Below are 25,923 nucleotides of genomic sequence, written 5' to 3' on the forward strand. Positions count from 1 at the left end.
CGTAATATCCATGGATATGCCATGAGCAGATATTCTTTTGGTAGGCATCATGTGACTTGATGCTAGTGCACATACCAAAAAGGATGTTGTGAGTATGGTGAATATCATGTGACTTGATATTCGTGGACATGCCATTAATCCTGATGTCACCGTGAGGTGACATCATTTATGGTGGATATCATTAGACTTGATATTCATGGATATGCCATAACTCCTGATATCACATTGAGGTGATATCCCTCCCACACAATATATGGATTTATTGTGTTTACATGAGGATAGTAATTGTCCTCCCTAGCTAAGAGGGAGTGTTAATGAATTGTAGCTTCGATCGGATTATTCCTATAAATGAAATCAAATGATAAAGTGGCCTACCGGCCTTGAGCATTTGATCTTGATCCTTCTTCTGTATTCTACTATGATTATTGGTTATCATATATATGATTGAAATATAACTATTATTAATCATGTTGTTAATACTAATCACATTGTTGATATTAATTTAGACATACATCGATATTGAGTATCGATATCCACATTGTTGATATCGATATCATACTATGCTATCAATGATAGCATACTATGATACCGATATCATATATATTAATGTTGCATTTATGTCATTACAGTTCGATAATGAGTATCGACCTTGGTTAAAATTACAATATGAATCGATATTAATATCGATGGTAATTAACAGCCAACACACGTTGATTAACATTAGTTTGTGTTCAGTGGACAGACATGTCTCTACATGGACTATGTCCGCATAGAGACATGTCTCCACTCATTAATATTTATATTCGATCCAATATGACTTGGGAGGTACCGAAATCGATAAGTGCTAAACAAGTCTCAGCTATATATATATATATTGGAATCATTGGATCAAGGGTATATCTGTAGCATTATATATACAGTTCTGATCTGCATTGCAATCTCATTGTATTGAAGCATCTCCTTATTATTATTGATATTAAGAATTCTGCAGATTGATATATATTCATATTACATTGATATTAATATATATCCAAGAAGAAATTATAGAGACATTGTGATCAACATATTATACAGAAAAATTAAAAAATACTATAATCTCTAGATCTGATCAAACTTTAACATTACGCTTCAACCTCAACCTCTCTACACACCCTCCATTATATACCATGTCATCCTTATCTGTAATAGAATTTAATAATAAATAATAATAATAAAATTTAAATTTTAAAAACTAAATTAAAATATAAAAGAGTATAATTAATTAAAAAATAAAAGAGTATAATTAATTTAAATTTAATTAAGTTAATGAATGGTCAAAAGAAATGAAAGAAAAAGTTGTGACTCCCTCAACAATGAGATATAAAAGGGAGAACATAACCTCATTTGAGAGGGGGATAATTTGGAAATCAGAAGTCCACATCTGATTTAATAAGTGCGGATCTGATTATGAAAGGTTATGTCCCTTTCAAAGGGCAGAAATAATGAAGGGTTGCTCTCTTTCAAAAGGTGCTAATGGTGAAAGGGTGTGTCTCTTGCCAAAGGGCATACATGGTGAAAAGGTGTGACCTCTCCCTCACATTGAGAGATATAAAGGAAAGGAATCAAAGCATCCCGTAAAGCATCCCCTAACATCACCATGGATTGGATCAGATCAGAACTGTTATTAAATTACATGCAGTAGCATCTTTGTTTTTGGTGGTATGCATGAGGATGTGTTTAATATGTATATGAAGCCTGATAATGTTCTTATGCAGAATTTAATAGTAATATTATATTAGACTGCAATATGTATGACAGTCATATTATATATATATATATATATATATATATATGATGTTTTGATAAGAAAATAATAATAGTAGATTGTAAAATCAGAAAGAACTCCTAAATAAACATTAAAGAGAATATGTATATACTATTCATTCTTGCTACTACTGTCAGTATTTAAGAAAATGGGTTTGAGTTGTTTCCAAGAGAGGCAGACTAAATCCAGCCAATAGGATGATTCCCAAGATAGGGTAGGGATCAGCGTCCTGTGAACCTTGAGGGCATAGTCCCAAGATAGGGTAAGGGCTTGGATCTATAAACTTTAAGGGAGCCTATTGAGTTTGGTAGCTAAGCGCTTGGCAACATAGTCATCTCCTCCTTCCTTAAAACTGTAGTAACAAGGATTGAACTTTGCATTAAGAATTATGGATGATACAATTAATTACCTAATAATATAATTAATTGCCTAGTATGGTGGATTGACAATTTTTGATTGATAATTTATTTAAAACTATGGAATATCACAGATTTGATTTATACTAAGGAAAGAGCTAAAAATAGAGTTGTCTCCTAATCAATTTAGTTTAAGTCTGAAGTATATTGAAATAAATTAATTACTGTTCTAACAAGCCTAAACTTGGTAGGGGACATTACATTATCACTACTATTCCCACCTCTACCTTAGATACGATAATAAATGAATATAGTCGACTCAATTTAAAGAAAGTGGATGATATGCCAACTAACCGTGACATTGTATACAATCCTCTAGATTATACATTTCTCGCATTTCAAGTTGTTATAAATCCACCATCCAATGGCTTTGTCCCATATAGGTTTGAATTATATTATGGAAAAGACAACTCTAATGTTCACTTACAATTAGTTATTATGTTCTTCTGAAACTCTTATATTTTTCTAATACATAAACTATAAGCATTGTATGATTCCAAGTGTCACCGTAAGTAATACATGTGCAATTTTATCCCATCAAATGATTTTCCCACTTAAAATGACATTGCTTCAAGTCTGTTGTAGTATGATTTTTTTTTCATTTTGTTTATTTGTTTTAAATTTCTTATGTTTCAATGTTTAGTAGTTAATCTTGGATTAATACTTTTTGAACAGTTTTAAAGCTTTAACTAAACTGGTTCGATTAAAACTCACCACCTTATGTGTTCTCAAAACCTTTACTTTCCTATCTGTATGTTTCTCAATAAGTGTCTTAAACTCTTGAACGCAGAAAATACAACAAACTTATACTTCAAAAAGTAAACCCATGTACATATAGAAAAGTCATCTATAAATGAAAGATAGTAACAAGATTTTCCAATCAAAGGCACATCTGTAGGAACCAAATACATCACTATGAATAACCTCCAAATTGTCAAGCTCTACTACTACTAGATTGAAACAAAAACATGGTGTTTGCCATGCATACCAAAATCAAAGTCAACAAATTAACCAAATGAACAACCAACCATATTTTTATTAATGAGGGTTTTGAGACCCTTCTCACTAGTATGACCCATTGTCTAGTGCTAGATAAATTACAAGACACAAATTGCCTAATTATATTCATAGTTATAAATGGTAGATGCCTCTAGCCTAAACAAGGTGTCACACAATCCCTAGCCAACAATAAATTCCCTCTACTCAACCTACAAACACTCTTCTCAAAAGTAACATCACGGTCCCTGAATCATTTATTTTAGATAACAAAAATCAAATTTCTAATTCAACTAGGGATATGCAATGCATAATAAGGTATTTCACCCTTCCATCATTGGAAATCAATTTTACCTACTCTCAACCCACAATAGATTGTGTGGTTTTCCCCAAGGAAAACTTTTCTACAATCATAAGTCTTATACGCTAAGAACTACTCCTTACGAGGAGTTATAGCCTGATACATGCGAATCTATCAACCAAGAGGAGTCATGTTAGCAAAAATAATAAGATCATTCATAGCTTCATCATCGGAGTATTTCTCCGTATAGGAATCTTCATCTTTCTTGTTTCCTTCTAACATTCCTTTTTGAGATGCTCCTATTTCCCACGATTCCAACACCCCAATCTATATTTACCATGTGTCTTGGATCTTCCCTTGGACTTAAATTTTTCATTAGGCTTGTTGCTAACCACCTTTTTGCTCGCCTTGATCTTTTTTATGTAGGTCCTCACCACACATGCAATGCATCCTTAGATCCATCCAATATCTTTCTCCTCATCTCTACTATGAACAAGGCGCCAATGAGGGCAACCAACTTTGGACCGTCTATAAAAGAACCACTAGTTGCAAAGATCAAATTATCCCAAGACTCAAGCAATGAACATAACAACAAAATAAACTTATCCCCTTCCATCTTCACATTTACCAACTATAATTTACTTAAAGAATATATTAAATTTATTTCACTGTTTTGCAAACAAGTCCCCATCCTTCATTTAAGAGAATACAATTTTCTTTTCAAGAATAAATCATTAATGAGATTCTTTGTTTAATAAGTCTCTCATATTCTATTCCACAACTTATATGTAGTTATTTCACTAGAAGCATTCAACAAAACAAAGTGAGATAAACATAACTGAATAGTGTCATGGGATTTTTATCATCCTCAATCTTTAGCTTCAAAGCTCAAAAGTTGTGCCATTGAACTTTTCAATTTTCAACGAAGATGAGCTAGCCATGCTCAATCATCCAAACCCTTAAATTCTATGGAAAAAAAATACTCCCACTATAGCAAAAAAATTACAGCACTTCCAATAAGAAATCACCGATTAATCAAAACCAATGGCTCTAAAACAAAAATTTGAAACAAAGTGTGACCAAACAATGAGATATGTTGAATTGTAATTCCACAAATTTGTTAACAATTGTAGAACATAATGATAATGGAATCAACCATGCAAGACAATACAAACCATATCAAAATATTTACGTGTAGTAACTTTTTTAAGAAAAACTGCACATCTAAAGAGGGTCAAGATTGTATTAATCCTCAACAAATGGTACATTCATTTAATAGCTAATCCCTCTAAAATTCAATAGCATAACAATATTCACATCACATGGGAAACAACCAATGCATCCTCTAATCTAAGCACCAATTTATAGGAACAAACTAGAAGCCATCACATAGTTTTGAAAAACCATCAACAAGGCTAAGAGTGGTATGGCATCCAAATGGTCAAGGCACAAACTTTAACACCTCCTTAGTCTTAATCTCTCAAACAATTTTTAGCATATTCTTTACATGTTATCATATATATCAAAAACAAAAATATTTGACCACCCAAACTTGTGCACCCCAATTCATCAAGATTTCAAGTATTATTTTAATGCTCTTACATGCCATACAAATCTGTCAATAAATAACCTTAGTGGCGATGAATCAAATTCTCTTACACTTTCCAAGATTCCAAAAAATGGCCAAACTTGTCAGAATGCTTATCAAGATTCCAATATAACCTCCTTTTTAATGTTGTTACATGTGATGCAGGAGCATCGCGAGGATATTGAATCAGTCAGGAGAAATCGAACGGTTAGGGTAACGGTTGGTAGTCGAACGGTCAAGAAGATGAGCAGCGTCGAAACCAAGGATATAATAACAAGGCGAGCAGATTCATTCGAGAGGGGGATTTTTGTCGACAATTTAGTGTGTGAATGCATGGAAGAAGGGAGGTCGTCAGGCCACTCCACAAAAGCCGAATATGTGTTTGAACAGTTTGTTATTTGTAAAGGTCTAATACTGAATATAACCTCCATCGTATGTTGTGTATTAATAAAGTTAATCCTTTGGTATTCACATGTTTTCGTGTTGGTTATTATTAATGACTCCTGGACTCATGTAGTGGGTGCTTAATACAATCTGTTATTCTTTGGTTCTGTTCCTGTCACGGATCTGCCAGGAAGTCTGTAGGAGCTCTCTTGTTTTCTTGAACTTTCTATCATTATTGCCAGAGTATAGAGCTTGTATTTGGGCTTTAGCATAAACTGCTTCGTCAATTTAAAAGTTGTCATTACTATTATTGGGATAGTTAAACCGACGAAGCGTCATTAATCAAAAGTTGTGATTCTATTGTCATCGGGATAGTTTATACTATCGGGACTGCTAAAACCTATTTAGTCGACTTCGCATGGCTATTCTGATAGGCCTTCAACTATCTCGATCGGTATAGCTATATTGAAATCAATGACATCAGGATAGGTTGTTCTGTCGGGATTACTAGAAATTGTTGCTCCACCTTGACGAGTTATTCCGATGGGAGATCAAAAGTCATGTTCGGAATTGTTATTCCTATATCGATGTCCAAATGTGGTTTATCTGATTTGGAAGTTTAACCCTCCTGCATCAACATGTCATTCAAATCTGTCAATAAATAACCCTAGTGGTGATGAATCAAAATGTTATTACACTATTTCCAAGATTTGAATACATGGCCAAACATACCAACTCAATGTGAGCTGACTACTTCCTCGTGTGAACACAAAACCCACTAAAGATGAAATAAGTTCCACCTCAAAATGGGATGCCAACTTTCCTCAATGAAGACAAATGATAGTAAAGGTGAAATAATGGATACGATTAAGTTATTAAATATGAACATTTAGATTGCGAGGCTTAGGCACCTTTTTTCCTAATAAGGTGTTCCTTTTGGGATTAAGGCAATAAAAGTGTTGTAAGGTATTTTAGGGTTATATGGTATTTAGAATTTTATGTAACACATCATTGCCAAAAAGTCCCAAGATTATTTTAAAAGTCATTAATTAGTTGTTGGGTGATGATGCTTTGTCAACTTATATTGACAAGATAGCCATTTTGACTTCCTCCCAAGTTCAAGGTAACACCAACATGATTTTATGTTCATCTAAGACCAAAGTCAAGATGCTTCAAATAAATGGAACTTGGGTTTCCTTGTTAACCTGTTGATTACTTCCCAACAAGTGATTAAAGAAATTCATTGCCTCTACCCTAATCTCCAATTAATTATCCAAACTTTTCCATCCTAAGTGAGAATTGGTGAGATCATATTAAATGACCTTCCTTTGGTAAAGCATAAAAGAATAATATATTTTTGTCTCCTCCTGAAATCACATTTATCTAGATTTTTGTTTTCAATTTGTTTTCTTAACTCTATTGTAATTCTTATAGCTATGGTAAAAGAATTTTTTTTCTAGAAGAAAGTTGTTTGACCCATTCCATTATTTATAACCTCTACACCTATTTGAAAGGCAACTCCTTCCATTAAGCCCATGTGGTAGGCAAGTTTTCTTTAGCAACTAGCATTGGTGTGTGCTTGTAATGTTCACTTCAGAAGTTAATGCTAATATTCTTCAAATATCTTGCAAATATATACTTTAATTGATATTCCGCCATACTACTATAATGTCCCTGTTAGATATAACTGTAAATATTTTTTAAACCTTATACAATCAATATTTCAAAACTATTGCTTTGATATACTTTATAATGCCATGACCAAATATTCAAGCTGAATATCTAACATATTTAATATTCACAACTAAAACTTCTAAATCCTAAGTTTCTTGTCACTTTTATAATGTAAAAATGCTTAAATATCTAATTAATTTGATTTACCCTAATATAGCATGAACCTATAAATTTACCTCCACATCTATGAAATAGAATTGAAACCCTAATGTTATAGATCAAAATTCAAACAACAAACAAAAAAGTAACTTCAATGTTTACCTAGATCTAAACTCACATTGACAAACATTACTTGCATTCATTTATATCAAACTTATAGGTTCAAATTGATAACTTCAAATTTTAGATTTTTTTTAGAAGATTCATGAAAGGAGCCTTAATTGTTCTTCACCTACACAAAAAAATACTGAATACCCAGTTGGGTTCTTGGTGATGTTTGTGTGTTGTTGCAACAACAATAACCTACTAGAAAATAACTACAATGAAAAGTAATAACATGGTTGTCAGTCGTAACAATAAGTTGCAACTACCCTACTTGATCCACAACCATCTTATAACATCAACACAAAATTGCATCTGATTGATCAAGGATCTGCAATAACTCGTTGCATATCATAAACAAAATGAAGATGAGTTGTCCCACCATGAAAGAACTAAATACAACTAGATTATTCTCCCAAGACAACTATAAGTATTGTGCTAACTCCATTATCACCAATATCGACTACCATCACAATTCAAATACTTCTCCAAGTGAGAACCACTCCTTTGGCCAACATGGTTTTCATCCTTTAGCATGTAAGATCCTTATGTTTTACATCTTTCAATCTCTTATAAATTCAAAAGGGTTTTTATCCGTAGATCCATGTACTTTGCCACTAGGATTCAAAACAATTTCAATATAGGGTTTTGAGTATTTTCCATAATGATTCCTTTTATCAAATTTTTACATTTCATAAACCAGATATGAATAAGTTAAGACCACATTAAATGTGCTAGACATAGTGATTGGTACATGGAAAAGAGTGCCCATACCCAACAACAACATTTTCCTTTGACTAGCGCTTAAAATTGTGCCACGTGCCAGTGGATGTACACAAGAAGGATGGGGAGAGGATTTCAGCAAACTATAAATGTACTTTGAGATAAAAGGCAAGAGATCCATCAAGACTACACATTAATGGCAACATTTGTCACATCTCTGTTTGCAACTCTATAGGTCCATTTGGGTCCATGTCCCATCATTAAATGATCCTTTCTAACATACAAAATATTTTGAAAGGTATATCATCTGGAAATAAGCATTAATGGCAATTTGATCATGTAAGGAGGTAGGTGAGGTGAACAGCGAAAAGAGGCCAAAATGTTAGAGTTTAATTGTCGAAGGTACTCTAGGACTTGTACTATAAGTAGAGGATCGAGGTTTGGAAGGGAGGCATGCTTGTGAGAGGAAGTGACTCTCTAACAAGGCTTATGAGGGAGTGGTGTTTGGCACAGAGGCATGATGATATGAGAAACCTTGAGGCCTAACGAGAAAAAGAGTGAAAATTGTGAATACGTGGGAGGCATGATAGTATGGGGAAGTTCCACACTCCAATGAAATAGATTAAAGGGTATATTCCAGAAAGGGAAACTCTACAACTTTGATGACTTACACAAAATTAGAGAATTTGACACATTCTTATGCTTAGAGACTTTAGGAACCTTAGGCAGACACATGGTTAATGGTAATGAAGAACAAAAACACAAAATTGGATCAAGGAAGACACAAAAATTTGGAAATAACATTGATTATTACATAAAGGGGATATGATAGTGCTCACCCACTAGAGAGCTAGGGAAAAATAGATAAAACAATTCTTCAAGAAAACCACTTTGCAATACACTACCATAGTCCGCTATCAAAAACTCTTATCCTAAAAGTTATGATTGCTAGGTCATGGTAGATGGGAAAAAGAGAAAGACTCCCTTAACCAAAAATGTTACAATTGAACGCAAGACAATTTTTTGTTCTCATGTTAGAAAAGACTTAACTTGTTTTAAGAATTTCACTTCTCCCTCAAAATTCGAAACATTACTCTTTTAGAAATTACTTTTAGCATAAAGAGTAAATCTCCATACCCCTTATTTAATTAGAAATATACTTATGCATTTATTATTCAACATGATATTACTTTAATTATAACTTTTAGCATTATAAATATTATATTAATATTTCTCTACTTAATAGAGTTATGTTTAAATGGAAGGATTACTTGGTTCTCACGTTATAGATAAAGGATTGATTCTCTCTGGGGATATCTTAGCATCGGCAGGTCATGTTGAATTAATATTCACACTCTAATGCCAGTGTGCAATAAGTTCGGAGTTTATGTGCATCAAGTCCATAGGTGATGATGAAGTAAAGCAAAAGGAATAAGTAGTAGTTGACAACACAAGATTGAAAGAGAAAGTGTTCAAGTTATGGGAGTAAAAGATCGAGAAGACAAAGCAAATAACTCACAAAAGGATAAAGAAGGAAAGGAGAGGCATTCAAGTTATATAATCTCACAAGAATATGAATGTACCTACAGCAATGTTGCTCGTTATCAGAGCATTGGCTAAAGTAATAACACCACAAAATTAATTGTATGTTTCATGAACAAACTCACAATTTAAAATTAAGATCGGATAAAAATTCTATTAACTAATTTAAAAACAAATTCTCTTAATCTTTTCAAAATATATATTTAAAATATCTGTATCAATTTATATAAACAATTAAAATTATTTTAAAAACATAATTGTAAAAAGTAAACAATACTAAAATAATCACAACTTAAAATTCGTGATACTTATTTTAATATTTCTTGAAAATAGTAAAAATGTGTTAAAATTTGGAAAAAAAAATTACAAGTTAATGAGGATAAAAATCAATACCTCGGAAATTAAATTTTGTGCTTTCAATATGCCCATTAGAAACGGACCGATAATCCATAACCTTAATGTCCACACAAAAATCCTTAGAAATACACCTGTAGCTCGTGGTACTGTATCAATAAAACAAATTCATGTTTAGTTAGATATCCAAATCTTTCTAAAAAGAAATTTGGAAACTTAACCTACTTTAATTACTTGCAAGGAAAGGAAAAAAAAAATTATAAAATTAAATCAATTGTAAAGTTATTTTTTATTATTTATTTGAGTTTTACAATTTATATAACACTAGTAAAATCATTTTTTTTCGTAATAAAAAAGTAGATTTACATTGTAGAAGTTTTGCAAAGAAAAGATGTGTCAAATTAGAATTAATCTTTCTTATACAATAATTTTAATCATTAAATTATAATTAATTAATATATATAATTATAATAACTATATATAAGTAAATAAAATTAAAATACAATATAATATATTTAATAATAACTATTGTTAATTAACAAAATATAATAATAATTATATTATTTATTATTAATACTTCTATTTAATAATAAGTATTAATTCTTTAATAAAAGAAACCTAGAAAAGGGTCCCAAGAGCTAGAGAACAAAAATGTACAGAGCGAGAGCATTCAATTCAATCAAAGCTCGAGACCATAAAATTAGACAACCTTGTCAAAGTAGAGACCCATGAATGAAAGGAAACCACAAAAACTAGACAAAAAACAACACAATAAGCAAATTTCCAAAAGAAGATGACAAAATGCAACCAAACTCCAAGAGCCAAATGTAGGAACTATCGACCAACCTGATCTGTCTAGAGGATGCTCCTTAATACCATCCTACAACAGTCTAATCACGTCCACCACATAAACTTCCATCTGAAACCAATACTATCTCAACCATCCATACCAATACCACGATTAGCAACTAGTCTGCTACCTTATTACCTTCACGCTTGATATGAGAGAACTTAACATTGTCAAGAGAAAGTTAATCTTGTGCATTCCTCTAACAACCAAACCATCCTCTAATTGCTGGAAGAGCGACCAACTTTTGAAATTAATAACAAGTTTGAAGTCTCCTTCCACCTAAACATTCTTCCACCCCACATAGCAAACGATCTACAACCCTCTCCAAAGACTTATGGCTTTACCAATATTATTAGAGGCATTCCCAAAGTCAGAATCATAGATATCCTTAGGTTGAACTCTATGATTCTTGAACATGCCACCACCTCCAGCTTTGCCTAGATTGCCCTTAGTTGGACCATCAAAATTCAGTTTGACCGACCCAACTGTTGGATAAGTCCACAAGATATTCTCAATCAAGTTATCCTAAGCACCCTCCTTAATCCTCTTCCCACCCAACCATGCAAACCTTGGCCACCTATTAGCCCAATCCAACTCCTCCTCCTTGACCATCCAATCCTCCTTGCAATGCACCTTCTTAGGTTTATCAATCATACTTTCAATCTAATCCCATATCATGTCCACCCCTCTCTCTTATTCTTGAAAAATCCTTCTATTACATTCTAACCAAAAATCTCACACAAGAATCGTCGAAGCCAGAAACCAAATAAATTTGAGCCCAAGACTCTTGATCATTAACACCCATCCATCCAATAACTTTGGAAAATTTTGGGAGTAGCCCATAGAATCCCTTATTTTGAGATCAATCTACTCCACAATTCGTTAGCCAACATGCAATGAATGAACAATCAATCATTGTCCTCACAACAAGTATTAACTATTTAATTATATATTAATTATTATATAATTAAAATTATTACATATATACAAATTTAATTATATTACATTACTATATATTAATTATTATATTGTTATATAATATTATATAAGAATTTATTGACATCTTATTACATATAAGAGTTAATTGAAGTCATGCATTTAAGTTTTTTATATGTTAGACGATTATAATTTTATGTATACTCAATGTTATCCTCACTGCACACTTTTGACTATATACTCTTGAAAATCCTTACTCTCTTTTGCAGTGTTCTTGTATGTTATTATGATGGGGCGATAAATTCCCCCTTCTAGCATTTTGTTTTTAATTTGAAGGGCTTCAAATTTTATGCTTACAAGCTCTTGATGGTATCTTACCTGGTAAGGCATTGATGCATATGTAACATACGAGAGATGTATCTTTCCCCTCCTATCATCAATCTCTCTTTTCCTTAAAGAAAAGTCATGGGGTTGAGCCTAGCTCCCCCTCCCATATCAATCCCTTATTCTTGTTAATGTTTTATAGTATAATAATATTAATATATTATAGGTCCCTAACCTTGTGCCAAAAAAGAAAAGATTTGATGTATTTTTAAATTATTATTAAAAATCAAATGACTGTACTAATCAACTATGACATAGTGAAAGCAAAAGGACAAAGAATCTAATAAAAGTAAACAGTTGTTTTAGTACTTGTTGATTTAATGTCCAATATCTTTAACGATATTCTATCAATAGTTGTGATTTTAAAGTTGTTAGTGTTGATAATGATTATCCATCATTGAATGAAATGTATTCCTCTTAGATCTAAATGCTAGTAGAATATTAAAACACTTACATCATACTAATAAGATTCTTGAGTACTATTATCCAATAGAATAATATACTAGATAAAGCTATTTATATATTTTGAAACAAATATGAATAAATATACACTAAGAAATTTAGTCAACCTATTTTAATTCTTGTCTCTTATTGAGTGACACCTTGATATTTAAAAGCATGGTGAATGCATTAGTATTCTACTATTGAAAAAATATCATATATCTTTAATAAAATTAAGTAAAATAATGAATATTATTGATACATGTAAAAAATGTTAGAAAATTAAGAGAAGAAGAATAGGTTAGAAAGATTTTGAAGCTTTAAAAATAATATTTAAAATATATTTCAACATTGTATAAATAGAATTATAATAAAATGAAGTATTTATAAATTTATATTAAATCTATAAAAGTTCTTTAAAAAAAAATTAATTTAATATGTTTTTAGATTTAATTGTATAATAATTTTTAGATCAACAATTTAGATTACATATGACAATCGATTATTGCAAAATAAATAACTTATGAAATATATAATATGTAAAATTTGAATTTCAAACTTTGTTTTCCTAACAATTTCAAACATTTTTGAAGTGTTTTTAAATTATAAAGTGTTATGTTCTTTGAGAGGTTTGCGGCCATGTAGAATAAGTTAAGAGTTTTCTATCTAACAAAATATGTGATAGGACAAGTTTTTGTTTAATTTTATTGAATAGTTTTGAATGATTTTAGGAGGTTTTTATTTTAAGAATAATCATTTAAATGACATTTTTTATATTAATATTTTTTAATGTGTATTATATTTATGTATTGTTCACCAGATTAGATGAAGGTGTATTCTTATCAATGCATATTCTAATGGTGAAAGGTGTATATCTAGTGTTTTTGCTGTTAAGTTTGGGATCACTTTCATCTGGTTCCTCTTAATATGCAAGTGATGTCTTTTTGCACAAAATCTCACAAATTATTTAAACTTAAATCTATCTACACATTCTTATAGGTTGGTTTTGAACCTTAGTTCACTTATTCTTTTACCCTAATCAATTCCACATTTTTGTACATAAACTCATAAATTTAAAATTTAAATTTAATCATGTAAGTCCATGCCAAGCCCTTCCCAACTAACTACTTCCTCTAAGATCTAACCATGTCTCTGATAACCCCTGTTACTTCTGTATTCGACTATTAGTGTATCGGTTAGGATACGTTGGGGTTTTTTTTTTCTGAGTGTGTATTTAGACTCTTTGTTTGGATCTGACTGTGTGGTTCTGTTTAAGTTTATTTTACTGACACTTTCTAGTTTTCATTAAATAATTGGTTTGTCCCTGTAAGCCCTGCATCTAGGATTCAGGTTTGAATATCTGGTCGATCTGAATGAGGTTCATGCAGGGGGGTTTTCCAAACCGTGAGTTCATCTTTGACGAAATCAGAGGAATCAGTCAAGAATCCAAAGAAATCTGTTCAGAATCTGTTTATTTATACTTTTTATTTAATAGTTGCACTTTATGTTAATAAAAAAAAATTATTTATTTTTAAATATATTAATATCTAATAATAAATATAAATATAGAAAAATTTAAATTTTATTTTATTTTTTTCATATTGTCTCTCTTTGTAAACATAAATTTAAAAATTAGCAAATATTTTATAATATATTTGATCTCTTCATTGATCATAAATTAGTTCTAAAGTAAATTTTGTGTCATTTATTTAACTACCTAGGGGAAGGAGCCCAATTATAGTCCATGTTCCAATAACCTTTCACTCCTTGCTCATCCATCCTTCCACTTATTAACTTTAAAGAAACCAAAATAATTGAAAGGGATTAAGATATTTCATATGAACCAATAGTCACCCAATTGTAACCCAATAGTTAAATTTCAATATGTAATTGGAGGAGTTGTGCAACTTTATGGGTACCCATGACACATGATTGCTATGCAATTTGTGTGCAAGCTTTGGTAAAAATAATTATTAGAAAAAATAATATTGCTTCTTAAAAGAATATGTATTGGACTAGTTGTACAAATTTTTGAGATGGTTGACCACTTTTTGACCTTTGTCCACATAATGAATCATCCAACATTCTTGTTAGTGCAAAAACAATAGCTTAAAGTTCTTAAGTCATATACGAAGACAACAAAATAAAATCGTCAAAATTTGATATACCGTTTAGGAGCTTAGAATCGTCAAAATTTGATATACCGTTTAGGAGCTTAGGCTGCGCAAGGTTAGCTCTAACGACTATTAGTACCCTTCCCTTATGCATACTTGAAATAGTTTAAATTATACAACTCTTATATAATAAATTTGTTTTATTTATATTTAAATAATTTAATAAGATATAAAATTATTAAAACAATTTACTTTCACAAAACTTTGATACCACCCATATAATTATACATTTAAGATGAAAAAAATAACTTATTATAATTACAAATTAAAAAATCTTAATATACATCTATTAATATATCTATAGATATCTTTTAGATAAATGTTGTTTAAGAAATTTATATTAGTTTTTTTTTGGGGGAGTGAATGTCATTGAAAAGATAAAAAGAAACTCATTTATATTTTTTTATTATATTATATATTAATTTTGTTAATATTATACAATGTTCATTAATATTTTTATATATTAATGAATATTTTAAGATGAATAATTAATTTATTATAATTATACATTGAAAAATCTTAATATACATATATTAAGATACTTATAGATATCTTTAAGCTAAATGTTTTTTAAGAAATCTTTTTTTTTTTTTTTTTGGATTGAATGTCACTGGAAAGATAAAAATAGGCTCATTTATATTTTTTATTATATTGTACAATGTTCATTAATATTTTTATATATTGTCTTCGGACATGTAGTGTCGTGGTTTAAACACTTCATTAGTGAAGCGGCCACCAAGGTTCAAATCCTTGTTGGGCCATTGTGCTCGCAAGGCCTTGTGCCTTTGCTGGGCCATTGTGCTCGCGGATTTGAACAAGTGAAGTGTGGGGATGATGTCCCTCGTTTGTGGCCTCTCCAGGTCATAGCTCCGGAGCTAGAGGGCGTGTTGTGTCAGCTTCACCAGTCACGTTAAAAAGTTTACCAAGGATAGTTTAAATATATATATATATATATATATATATTTAAATATTAAAAACATATCAATTGATTTTAATTTTATTTATTTATATATTTTTGTGACCCAAAAATTTGATTTCATATTAAAGTAGGGTTCACTTTTACAAATATCAAGTAGAAGCTTTAGAGATGTTAAAGGTCAATCTCGATCCTCTCAAATCTTTCGACAATGACCCAAAGCTGAAAAATAATTAACATTTTACTTAAATATCAATCAGTATCAATTTTCAACACCTTATTTAAACTATTCTTAAATATCAAATGATCAATTAATTCCAATTTTTTGATACCTCATTCAAATTATTCTTATCAATAGAAATTAAATAACTATTTATTATTTTATTCAATTAAAATATAAAATTATAATTTATTTAAATTAAACAATTTACTATTTAAATAAAACACCTCACTCACAATCAATGCTTGAACCTTGATTTGTGGCACGATATTAAGTTGAGATTCTTTGCACTATCTTATTGTTAACATCAACTAAACAAGTGAGTGATTAATCCCACTATTACTACATTGTATTTGATCAATTAGGTAGATAGCTCTTGACCATAGATCTAGAAAGTGCAACTGAGCCATATTAGCAGGTAGTATTGTATGAAGCAATTTAAGGGTCAAGATTTAGCCACACATGATGAAATAAATGATCATGGACCATCAACTAAAAGAATAGAACGCACTTTGTCCCCTTGTCATTGCTCCAATACCATTGATCATAAAGGAAACTAGTATTGGTCATTAACTATGTGCAACTTATAATGAATTTAAAGAGAAAATTTAAAATAGTATAGAGCAAACCCCAATATTATTTTTAGTGATATGGACAATTCTATGTCAAAGAATAAGTGACAATGTGCTATTTAATTTGAAGATAAATGAACCTACATCATTGAATCTGCTTATCAGTTTATTGAATTGAATGTGTTAAGGCATTATGTTCAGAGATGTGGCTTCTTCTTAACGATAGTGTCTCATTGGTCAAACAATTACCAAGCACTTTGTCTCCTTCTCATTGCCTCGATGTCATGCATTTCAAAGAAATTTGAGCATAGCCATTGAATGTGCTTGCTACTTAACATATTGAAATGATATAGTCAAGTAATTATAGTGAAAATAAATAAATTATTTTGCTTAACTAGTGGCTAAATTGATTAGGGTAGAATGAATTTGTCACTAATTTTTGAGATAAGAGGATGACAACTATCAAATCAATAAACATTAGGCAGACTAAAAGCCTAATGATAAAAAGAACTTGCACAAATCACAATGTGTTAAATAATAGGACATTGACATATTCACAATCATGAATGGAAAAAATTGTTTCTATATCCATGACACCAAGGCATCAAGAAGGCGCAAAAGTGTCTACTAATGTCTAAGTCAATGGATTGTAATTGTCAATATCACAACACATGTGCCTAAGAATAAAATGACGGAGCGCGTCACAATGTGGTGAATCATAGGACACTGGCATGTTAACAAGCATGAGCAAAGAAATAATTTTCCCATCCACAATGATACACCAAAGTGTCTACTCATAGCTAAGGTGATGACCTACAACCATTGATATCATAACCCATGGCTTAATAGACCATTGGTTTATAATTTGTTTGTTGGAGTAAATAATTATTCATCTTGGATATTATTACACCTTACTTAAGTTTACTTAGGATAATGCATTTAATAGTAGTTTGGGTATGAAACACTTGGATGTTTGTGCCACATTGGGATAGTGTGTGTAGGAGAATTTCCACCTTTTATGGTGTTGATCTTGTTACTACTCTAACATATCCACTTATTGTGGAGTGATAATTCCACTTTCGGTGGGTGATCCACCTCATGTGGAATATTTTATTGTTTCTCCTACCTACCCTTGTTTCTTATTGAGCCACATGGCATGTTTGTGTGTTCACATATCCATATAGTCTTGCCTATATAAGCAGGCTCATCTACATTGTTTGTACGAACATTCATTGAAAATCAATGATTGATGATCCAGTTGTTCACATTTTGCATCTTGATAGAATACAGTTTATTCCTATCATCTATTTTGTTCTCTCTTATTTGTGTTTTCCATTGCCTCTAGATCTTGGCAAAATCTCACATGGTATCAAAGCCATTAGAGTGTCATTGGTTTGCCAATTGAGAGAAATTTGATGCTATTTGGGGTTGTGTATTTTGGAGCTTTCTATTGCAGGCTTATTGAAGCTTGATGGGTTGAATCTGAGGTTACCATTGGATTGAGGAGGTCCAAGAAAGTCAGTTTTGCTTTTTGTTTCATCCAAATTGGACTTCAAAGGTCAAATCTAGAGGCATTTGAAGTTTGAAGCTGCAACGGAAATTTTCGAGAAATTGCAATTTGCAGGCAATTTTCAAATAGTGATATCTTACTCATCCGGACTCCTTTTTTCGAGCAATTTTTTTTTTGTTTTGGGGTAGAATTTTGTGACCTGTACAGTGGTGCGAGAGGTTTCTAGTTTTCGAATATAGGTTTTCAGAAATCATGAAATCCTGATTAATACAACTTTGGAGGCTTCGTTTGGGCTCATATGAACGACTTTTTAGGTGCTGTTTTTTTTTTTAAGTGCATAATTTTTTGTCTACTTTCATAATCTGCCATTTGTTTGCAGTGATTTAGAGTAGAAATTGCACTTTCAGTATTTGGTCATTTTTTGGCCTATTTGGTACTTGTATTTTGCTTGGATCTCAGTTTAGATCACTAGCAGTATTTGTTGAAGTCTCTTATATCTCATTTTGAGAATTTGTAAAATTTAAATCAAAAGTCCACCTTGCCTTGTTTTGCAAGTGGCCCATTGTACACGCACTAAGTATAAAGTGTCAAATCATGATTTTTATTTTTATTTTCGGAGGGGGGGGGGTGTTTCTTGATTGAGTAATTTGGGCGAGTGTCTTGTGTGATTGTACCTCTCTCTATCTTGTGTTTTTTCCTTTTTGTTGCTATGGGTTCTCCTACGTTTCCTCTCTTAACTCCTCATAATTATGCTACTTGGAAAATTGATGCATGGAGTAAACTAATGGAAAAAGGACTAACTCATTATATTGATGGAACTATTGTTGCTCCCGCTAATCCTAAGGCTGATCTTGTTGGTCACTTCGATTGGCTCACTAAAAATATCTTGGCATTTGGTACTTTAAGAAAGTATGCATCAAACGATCTCATTTTTCATATTGAGAAATGTACTCTAACCAAGGATGCTTGGCAAAATTTTCAAGACTTGTATGGTCAACTTGATGAGATTAAGGGATATCAAATTGATAGTGATCTCACCATGTTAGATCCCAAGAACTTTGATACTATACAAGATTATGTCACTAGGGCAAAAGAGTTGAGGGCGCAACTCAAGGATTACGGCATTGATAAGAAGGATACTCAATTGATCTTCAATTTAATGGGCAAACTTCCACCAGAATATGCAGCATTTGTTTCTAGTTTCCAAACCCATAGGATGACAATGGGTTCAAGCTACACAATGTCTACAATTGATGCTTTCACCGAAATGTTGATGATAGAACAAACTAAGTTGATAAGCATGGGCATTCTTAAGACTTCTAAGTCTCAAGCATTAGTGGCAAATCAAAGGAACAAAGGAAATCAAGGAAAGGACAACTCCAACAAGAAGAAATGGCAATCAAAGCGTAAGGACAAAGCACCATCTTCTCCACAACAAGGAGATTCATCCTCTTCCAAGAGGGACAATTCACCAAAGAGGGAGAGACCTACTTGTGCCTATTGTAAAAAGTTTGGTCATGAGGAGCGTTGTTGCCATTCTAAGAAGATTGATGAGCTCACACACATCCTCAAAAAGCATAACATTGATTTGCCTAATGTCTACAAGAAGGATGATTCATCAACTTCTACTTCCTCACAATCAAAAGGGAAAGGGCAAACATTCTGTAGCGTCCTAAAATTGCGACACTTGCAATTTCGACCGCATTTGGGTCTTCACGATGGCGACGCAACACGCAACCTGAATGGAGACCCCGAAACCTGATTATGACACTGAAAACTGCATTTTCTTGCACCCTAGCCTGAACCTCCTTTGCACCCTGCTGTCCCGGGAGGTGGGACCAGAGCGCCCAGCGCCCTGGTCCTTCAGGACCAGGGCGCCCAGCGCCCTGGTCCCTGGGTCCTATTTTGGGCCCGGTCTCTTTTGGACTTCGGGTCTTTATGTTTGCAAATTGGAAAATTATCTTTCCTGGTCGGCCTAAGGTCGGGAAAATCAGTCTATCAGCCCTAATTGACAAGTATATAAACTACATTTTCCTCTCTCATATGATATGACGGAAAAGGCGTGGAAACTATACTCAAGCATTCAAGCATTCAAGCATTCCTTCAAGCAATTGATCATTCTAAGTCTCCATTCAAGGCTAAGTGTTGCATTCAAGACAAGGATTCAACCATTGAAGAGGAGATCACATACTACATGCTACATACAACATACAACAAACAACAACATCTATACCTTCGCACATAAGGATACAAACATCCTTACAACAAGGTACTAGTACTTGTTTTACATTACATTTACAGCATTTCTCATTTCTTGGTTAATTCCAAAACCGGGGTTTGACCTAAGGGCAAACCCCTAATCCCTAACCCCCCAATCGTCTTCGCTTTTCTGTGTGTAGGTTGCAGGTACGCGGCTGAAATTGAAGATCTGGAATCCTTGTGCAGAGACGAACAGATCCCCCTTCGTTTCGCGGATTTTTCGGAGGACCGTGTGCACGCCGGGCGCCATCGTCCCGTCAACTTTTGCTCAATTTTGCAGGACAGCGCCGTATCGACATTTTACTGCTAATTCCAAGTCCGCAGCTTCATCCTATATCCCTATCTCAGTTTATAAGCGAATCTTTGTCACTTTCTATGCATTCCTAGCTCAATTCTTCTATCAACATTCTTTACAAAAGAGGGTAGCCTTGCTTTCTTAACCCTTGAAACACATTTAGCATCCAATCTTGCATTGTGTGGGATTGGATCTTGTGGGTTTCAACCCCTCTTTTGAATGTAAAGTCTCTCCCCTAAGTGAAAACCATCAACCCTAGTGACTCTCCCTTCTCTCTCCTCGGAGTTGGAAGAGGGGAGAACAACTAGGGTTCGATTGCGATTTTCCGCTTTACACATTCATGGCTTCTACAAGTGGGAAGACTCAATCTTTTGGGACAAGAAAAGGAAAAGCTATTTGTGTTACTACAAGTCATGATTCAGGGAGATGGCTTCTAGATTCAGGGGCTTCTCATCACATGGCATCTTCGTAGTCTATGTTCTCTACATTTGAGTCTTGCACCATGCCGCAAATTTTGATGGGAAATCATACATACATGGATGTGATTGGGAAAGGATCTATTGCTATTGGGGATAACTCCTTCAATGATGTGTCGTGTGTACCCCATTTCACAAACAATCTCCTTTCTATCTATCAAATCACACATGGTGCAACTAAGAGAATTGTGGAGTTCACACCTGAGTCAGTTTTCATTAGAGACTTGGAGACTACAGATATCATTGCGACTGGGGTGGTTGATCATGCATCTCGATTATATTCCTTTTCAGATTTTGTTGATGATAATGATTTCACATATGATGATTCTACACATGATGATCACACTTCTTGTGATGATTCAGATTTTGAGGAGAACTTTGAGTACTTGAACATGGGGATTCTCACATGTGACCCCCTTCTTGAGCGTTGTGTTTCATCTCCTCCTATTGATATCACATCACCTATTGCACCTGATGATGCAGCTAATGCGACAATTTTGCCTTCTTGTGATTAAGTGGAACAAGATATTTCATGTCTTCCAGCTTCAGATTCTTGGGATGATTATTTGACAGACATTACAGGTTTGTTTGTGGAATCCTACATTGCAAATTTGGGAGACATCATTGATGATATTCATCTTCTCTTTGATGAAGATGATCCTTCTTCGATTGTTGCAAGGGAACACTCTGACCCTCTTGTTCATTCTCTACGTGATCATTCTTTCGAGTCTAACATGATTGTGGATTCTTATATACAACAGTTGGAGGAGGTCTCTTTATCCTTTCAGGAGACATGTGAGTCTTTGGGACATGTTCTACATTCATCTCCATTATATCTTGGAGTACCTTTTTCAGCAGTGTGGAGCAGTTTACCACCTTTGGAGGGGGTATCTTTCATCATCGACATGGGAAAACTTGAGCAGTTTTCAGAGACTTCATTCATCATGAGCTTTTTTCATACATCTTCCCTTCATGATTGGGGAGACTTCATGGATACACCTTCGATTGTGTTTCTTCCTAAGGGGAGGAATGTTGTTCGACGTTCATGGAACAATTTCTTCATTCATTCTCGAGCTTCTATCATTGGTGCAGATTCTACATTGAGGGGGGGCTTCCTAGTTTGTCTTTTTCTCTCAAATGGGGGGAGGGGGGACTTTTTCCTCACATGGGGTTTTCCTCACGTGGGGTTTTGTTCTCCACATACTTCTATGAGAGTTCTCTTGTATAGCTTTCATCTCTCTTTTGGGGGAGGGTTTTTTCCCATTGGGTTTTTCTCTCTTTCCTCGCTTTGTGAGAGATTTCATTGCATTGGTTTGCATGCATTTGCATTTGTACATGGGTACCTAACATGCCCTCGTAGCCGGGACCCATCTTGCATTGCTTAGTTGCATTGTAGACTTAACTGCATTCCCCTAAGTTGCACTTAAGGGGGGGTGTTGGTGTAAATAATTATTCATCTTGGATATTATTACACCTTACTTAAGTTTACTTAGGATAATGCATTTCAGAGTAGTTTGAGTATGAGATACTTGGGTGTTTGTGCCACATTGGGATAGTGTGTGTAGGAGAATTTCCACCTTTTATGGTGTTGATCTTGTTCCTACTATATCATATCCACTTATTGTGGAGTGATAATTCCACCTTCAGTGGGTGATCCACCTCATGTGTAGTATTTTATTGTTTCTCCTACCTACCACACCTATTTCCTACCTACCCTTGTTTCTTATTGAGCCACATGGCATGTTTGTGTGCTCACATATCCATATAGTCTTGCCTATATAAGCAGGCTCATCTACATTGTTTGTACGGGCATTCATTGAAAATCAATGATTGATGATCCAGTTGATCACATTTTGCATCTTGAAAGAATACAGTTTATTCCTATCATCTATTTTGTTCTCTCTTATTTGTGTTTTCCATTGCCTCTAGATCTTGGCAAAATCTCACATTGTTCAATACTTTAGTTCTCTAATGACTCAACTAAATCGGCTTATTATCTTGCAACAATAAATTGATTCCAAGATAATGTAGTATAGCTATTAAACTCTCATATGAATTTGTTATATATATGATGCCATTTGATGATCTGGATTTACCTTATATAAGATCTATGGTACATTCAAGTCATAAAGTATAGGTCAATTGACCCACCTGTTGAATTAAGATCAATAAACTCATTACATGCATCAAACCCATTTATAGCCAAGGTTATTGTTGTAAATCCACTAAATTTCCTATGAATCAAAGGGCTCAAAAAAAATTATATCAGATCTACAATTAGGGCTCCAACATATGAATAAAACTACACATCTTCTTTTAATGTTGTAAAAACCTTGAGCAATATGTGTCTCCCACTTCATGAATGTGTCTGACTATTTCAGTTGTACAAACAAGGGTATCAATTGGCAAGGTATAAGCACATGCTTATAGATCCGCTAAGAAGTAGCCAATAGTGATTGTGTTAGGGGAAATGACTTAAGCACTACAGACATAGGCAATCACAAGCCGTCGTTGAAATAGAAAAAGTGTCTGAGTATGTAATATTCTAACTAGAATATCTTCTAACGGATATTAATAAGCCCGACCAAATTCCACAAAATTTATTTCATGAAGTTTTGCGTATTACAAACAAAGTGGCATGACGACTATTATGATTCTAGGCAGCATAAACTACACAGATCAATACTCTAGCATGAACAACAAATACTTTACGATAGAAAACACTAAATACAAGCATACCAAATTATCGCCCAACTCAGGTCTCGCTCTTGACTACTGATGATATGATCAAATACTGCAAACGTCAGTAGGGCACTGTGAAAGACCGATCTCAATATGATTTTTGTTGCACTTGTATGATCAGCTGTGAGTTGGAACCCCTTGCCTGGACACCAATTCACACGAATCCTAATATCATTAGCTAGCAACATAAATGCCTTTGATCAAGCGTTGAATGTGAGGGCCCTGAAAATAAATCACATTGTGGCTGGTAGATTCTCCACACCCTCGTCTGATTTCAGACTGTGTACCCCCTTCCTAAACACCAGATAAACCTCCTTCAGCTCCAACGATAGGTTCTTGTGATGAATTAATGATTCCCATTAATGTAGAATTATTGTTGCAGACCTGGGGTTACGTCTAGTGTTGCTGTCACAGGGTTTTCATCGTGTATTTATGCTGACTTGCAGATCGCTGCTAATCAATGGAGAAAACAGATCTTCGTAATAATCCAAAATAATAACATCGAGCCCTTTATAATATGCAAATGAACCTTCCAGAAATTAATACCTCTAGATAATTCTTTCTGAGTCGACTTAGGCATTTAATGAATAGTTAATAATTATTAAATATCCCACCATGGTGCCCACCTAGTCATTTGACGTTGTTTTTAAAAGTGGTCCCCTTTTTAATGACCCTCAACGAAAGATTATAATAATTATTATTTCAACTATAGCTTTTTAGGCTCCTCTTAATAATTTTTTAATTATTCCCTCTTATTATTTGTTTATTCTAGCCTCGGGAATAATAAAGGCTAAAATTTGACTTCTTAAGCCCTGCCATTTGAGAAGGGACATTACAGTTCTCCCTTCCTGAAATTGATGGCCCTCCAGCAATTGCAAATTGGGATGCTGAAGAATCTCCTCTCCTTCCCAAGTCGCATCCTCAATAGGTAAATCTTTCCATTTAATCAGGTATTCTCGGACCACATTGTTCCTTAGCTTCCTTCCTCTCCAGTTAGCAATACCTTCTAGAACAAGTACCAAATTTCCTTCCTCGTCCAATGGTGGTAGCTCTGGTGATGGTACAATATGTTGGCCCAATGTTTTCTTCAAACAGGAGACATGAAATACATTGTGAATCTTACTGCCTTCAAGAAGCTCTAGCTCATATGCGACCTCGCCTATTTTCCTGAGAACCTTGTTGATGCAGACTTGGCAGAGGTATGGTGGTATAAAATAATGCCCAAACATGTATAGATGAATTTTTAAGATATAAGGGAAATACAAGGTAGGAAATGATAGATCCCCTTAAGCCTACAAACACCCCAAATGGTTCAAATGGGCCAATTATGGATCAAGACTTCACCTAAGGAAAATGATGACTTAGAATATGTTCTTAGGTCTAATATAAAAGGATTCAACTGGTTTTAGTCTTCTATTCAATACCCAAATGCTCAAACTCCAAATTTGCTCCTTCTAAGCCTAGAATCCCAACTAGTAGAGCAGCGAGAGAAATTTAATGATAACTCCAAAAACTTCCAAAACACCAGACAAATAAAATGGATATTTGGATACCCTTTTGGCTTTTCTATAACATACTCAAAGAATGACATAAGTTGTTTTGGAGAAAATACGCTGTCCGACCACTAAGCACTGTTTTTTAGCATAAAATATGGTGATTTTACAAAGCAACTACAAGAAATATTATTTCTGGGTACTTCTAACCTCAAAATAGTCTTAGTAAATGATAAATTATGAAAGAATCCACAATCAATTTCAGTTTGTTGGGCCTCTAAACCCCAAAAGCCCCAAATTTTCATCAAAAAGCCCTAAAATCAAGGGATTCTCCAATCTCACCCTTCCACACACTTCTGGAATCGATTGGTTGTTGTTTCACCTTTAGATAGCCAACATACAACTATACAAATCATAAAATATACCCCTCCAATGGGTAGATCTCTCCAACCCTCACCCTACCTAGCCTCTTCACTAGGCTTTCCAAGCAAACAATGGTGATCACCTCTCTTAAACCCTGTTATCTGCACATTTAGTTGTTAGGAAATATTG

At 33.4% G+C, this 25,923-nt stretch overlaps 1 protein-coding gene across 5 annotated transcripts in view; it reads right to left on the bottom strand.

Annotated features, from left to right (window-relative positions):
- The window catches only part of LOC131074601 (fatty acid amide hydrolase), a 196,577-nt gene that overhangs the window by 158,550 nt on the left and 12,104 nt on the right, over window positions 1–25,923 (bottom strand). For 4 of the 5 annotated variants that reach the window (XM_059207756.1, XM_058011242.2, XM_059207757.1 and 1 more), the window contains exon 2: window positions 10,143–10,252. In XM_059207756.1, the coding sequence (XP_059063739.1) occupies window positions 10,143–10,252 (110 nt within the window). Of the gene's footprint in view, window positions 1–10,142; window positions 10,253–23,875; window positions 24,340–25,923 lie in introns of those variants that run through there. The other variant, XM_059207758.1, reaches the window with a different exon arrangement.

This window comes from Cryptomeria japonica, chromosome 7 (assembly GCF_030272615.1).
Source record: "Cryptomeria japonica chromosome 7, Sugi_1.0, whole genome shotgun sequence".
NCBI classification, from domain to species: Eukaryota; Viridiplantae; Streptophyta; class Pinopsida; order Cupressales; family Cupressaceae; genus Cryptomeria; species Cryptomeria japonica.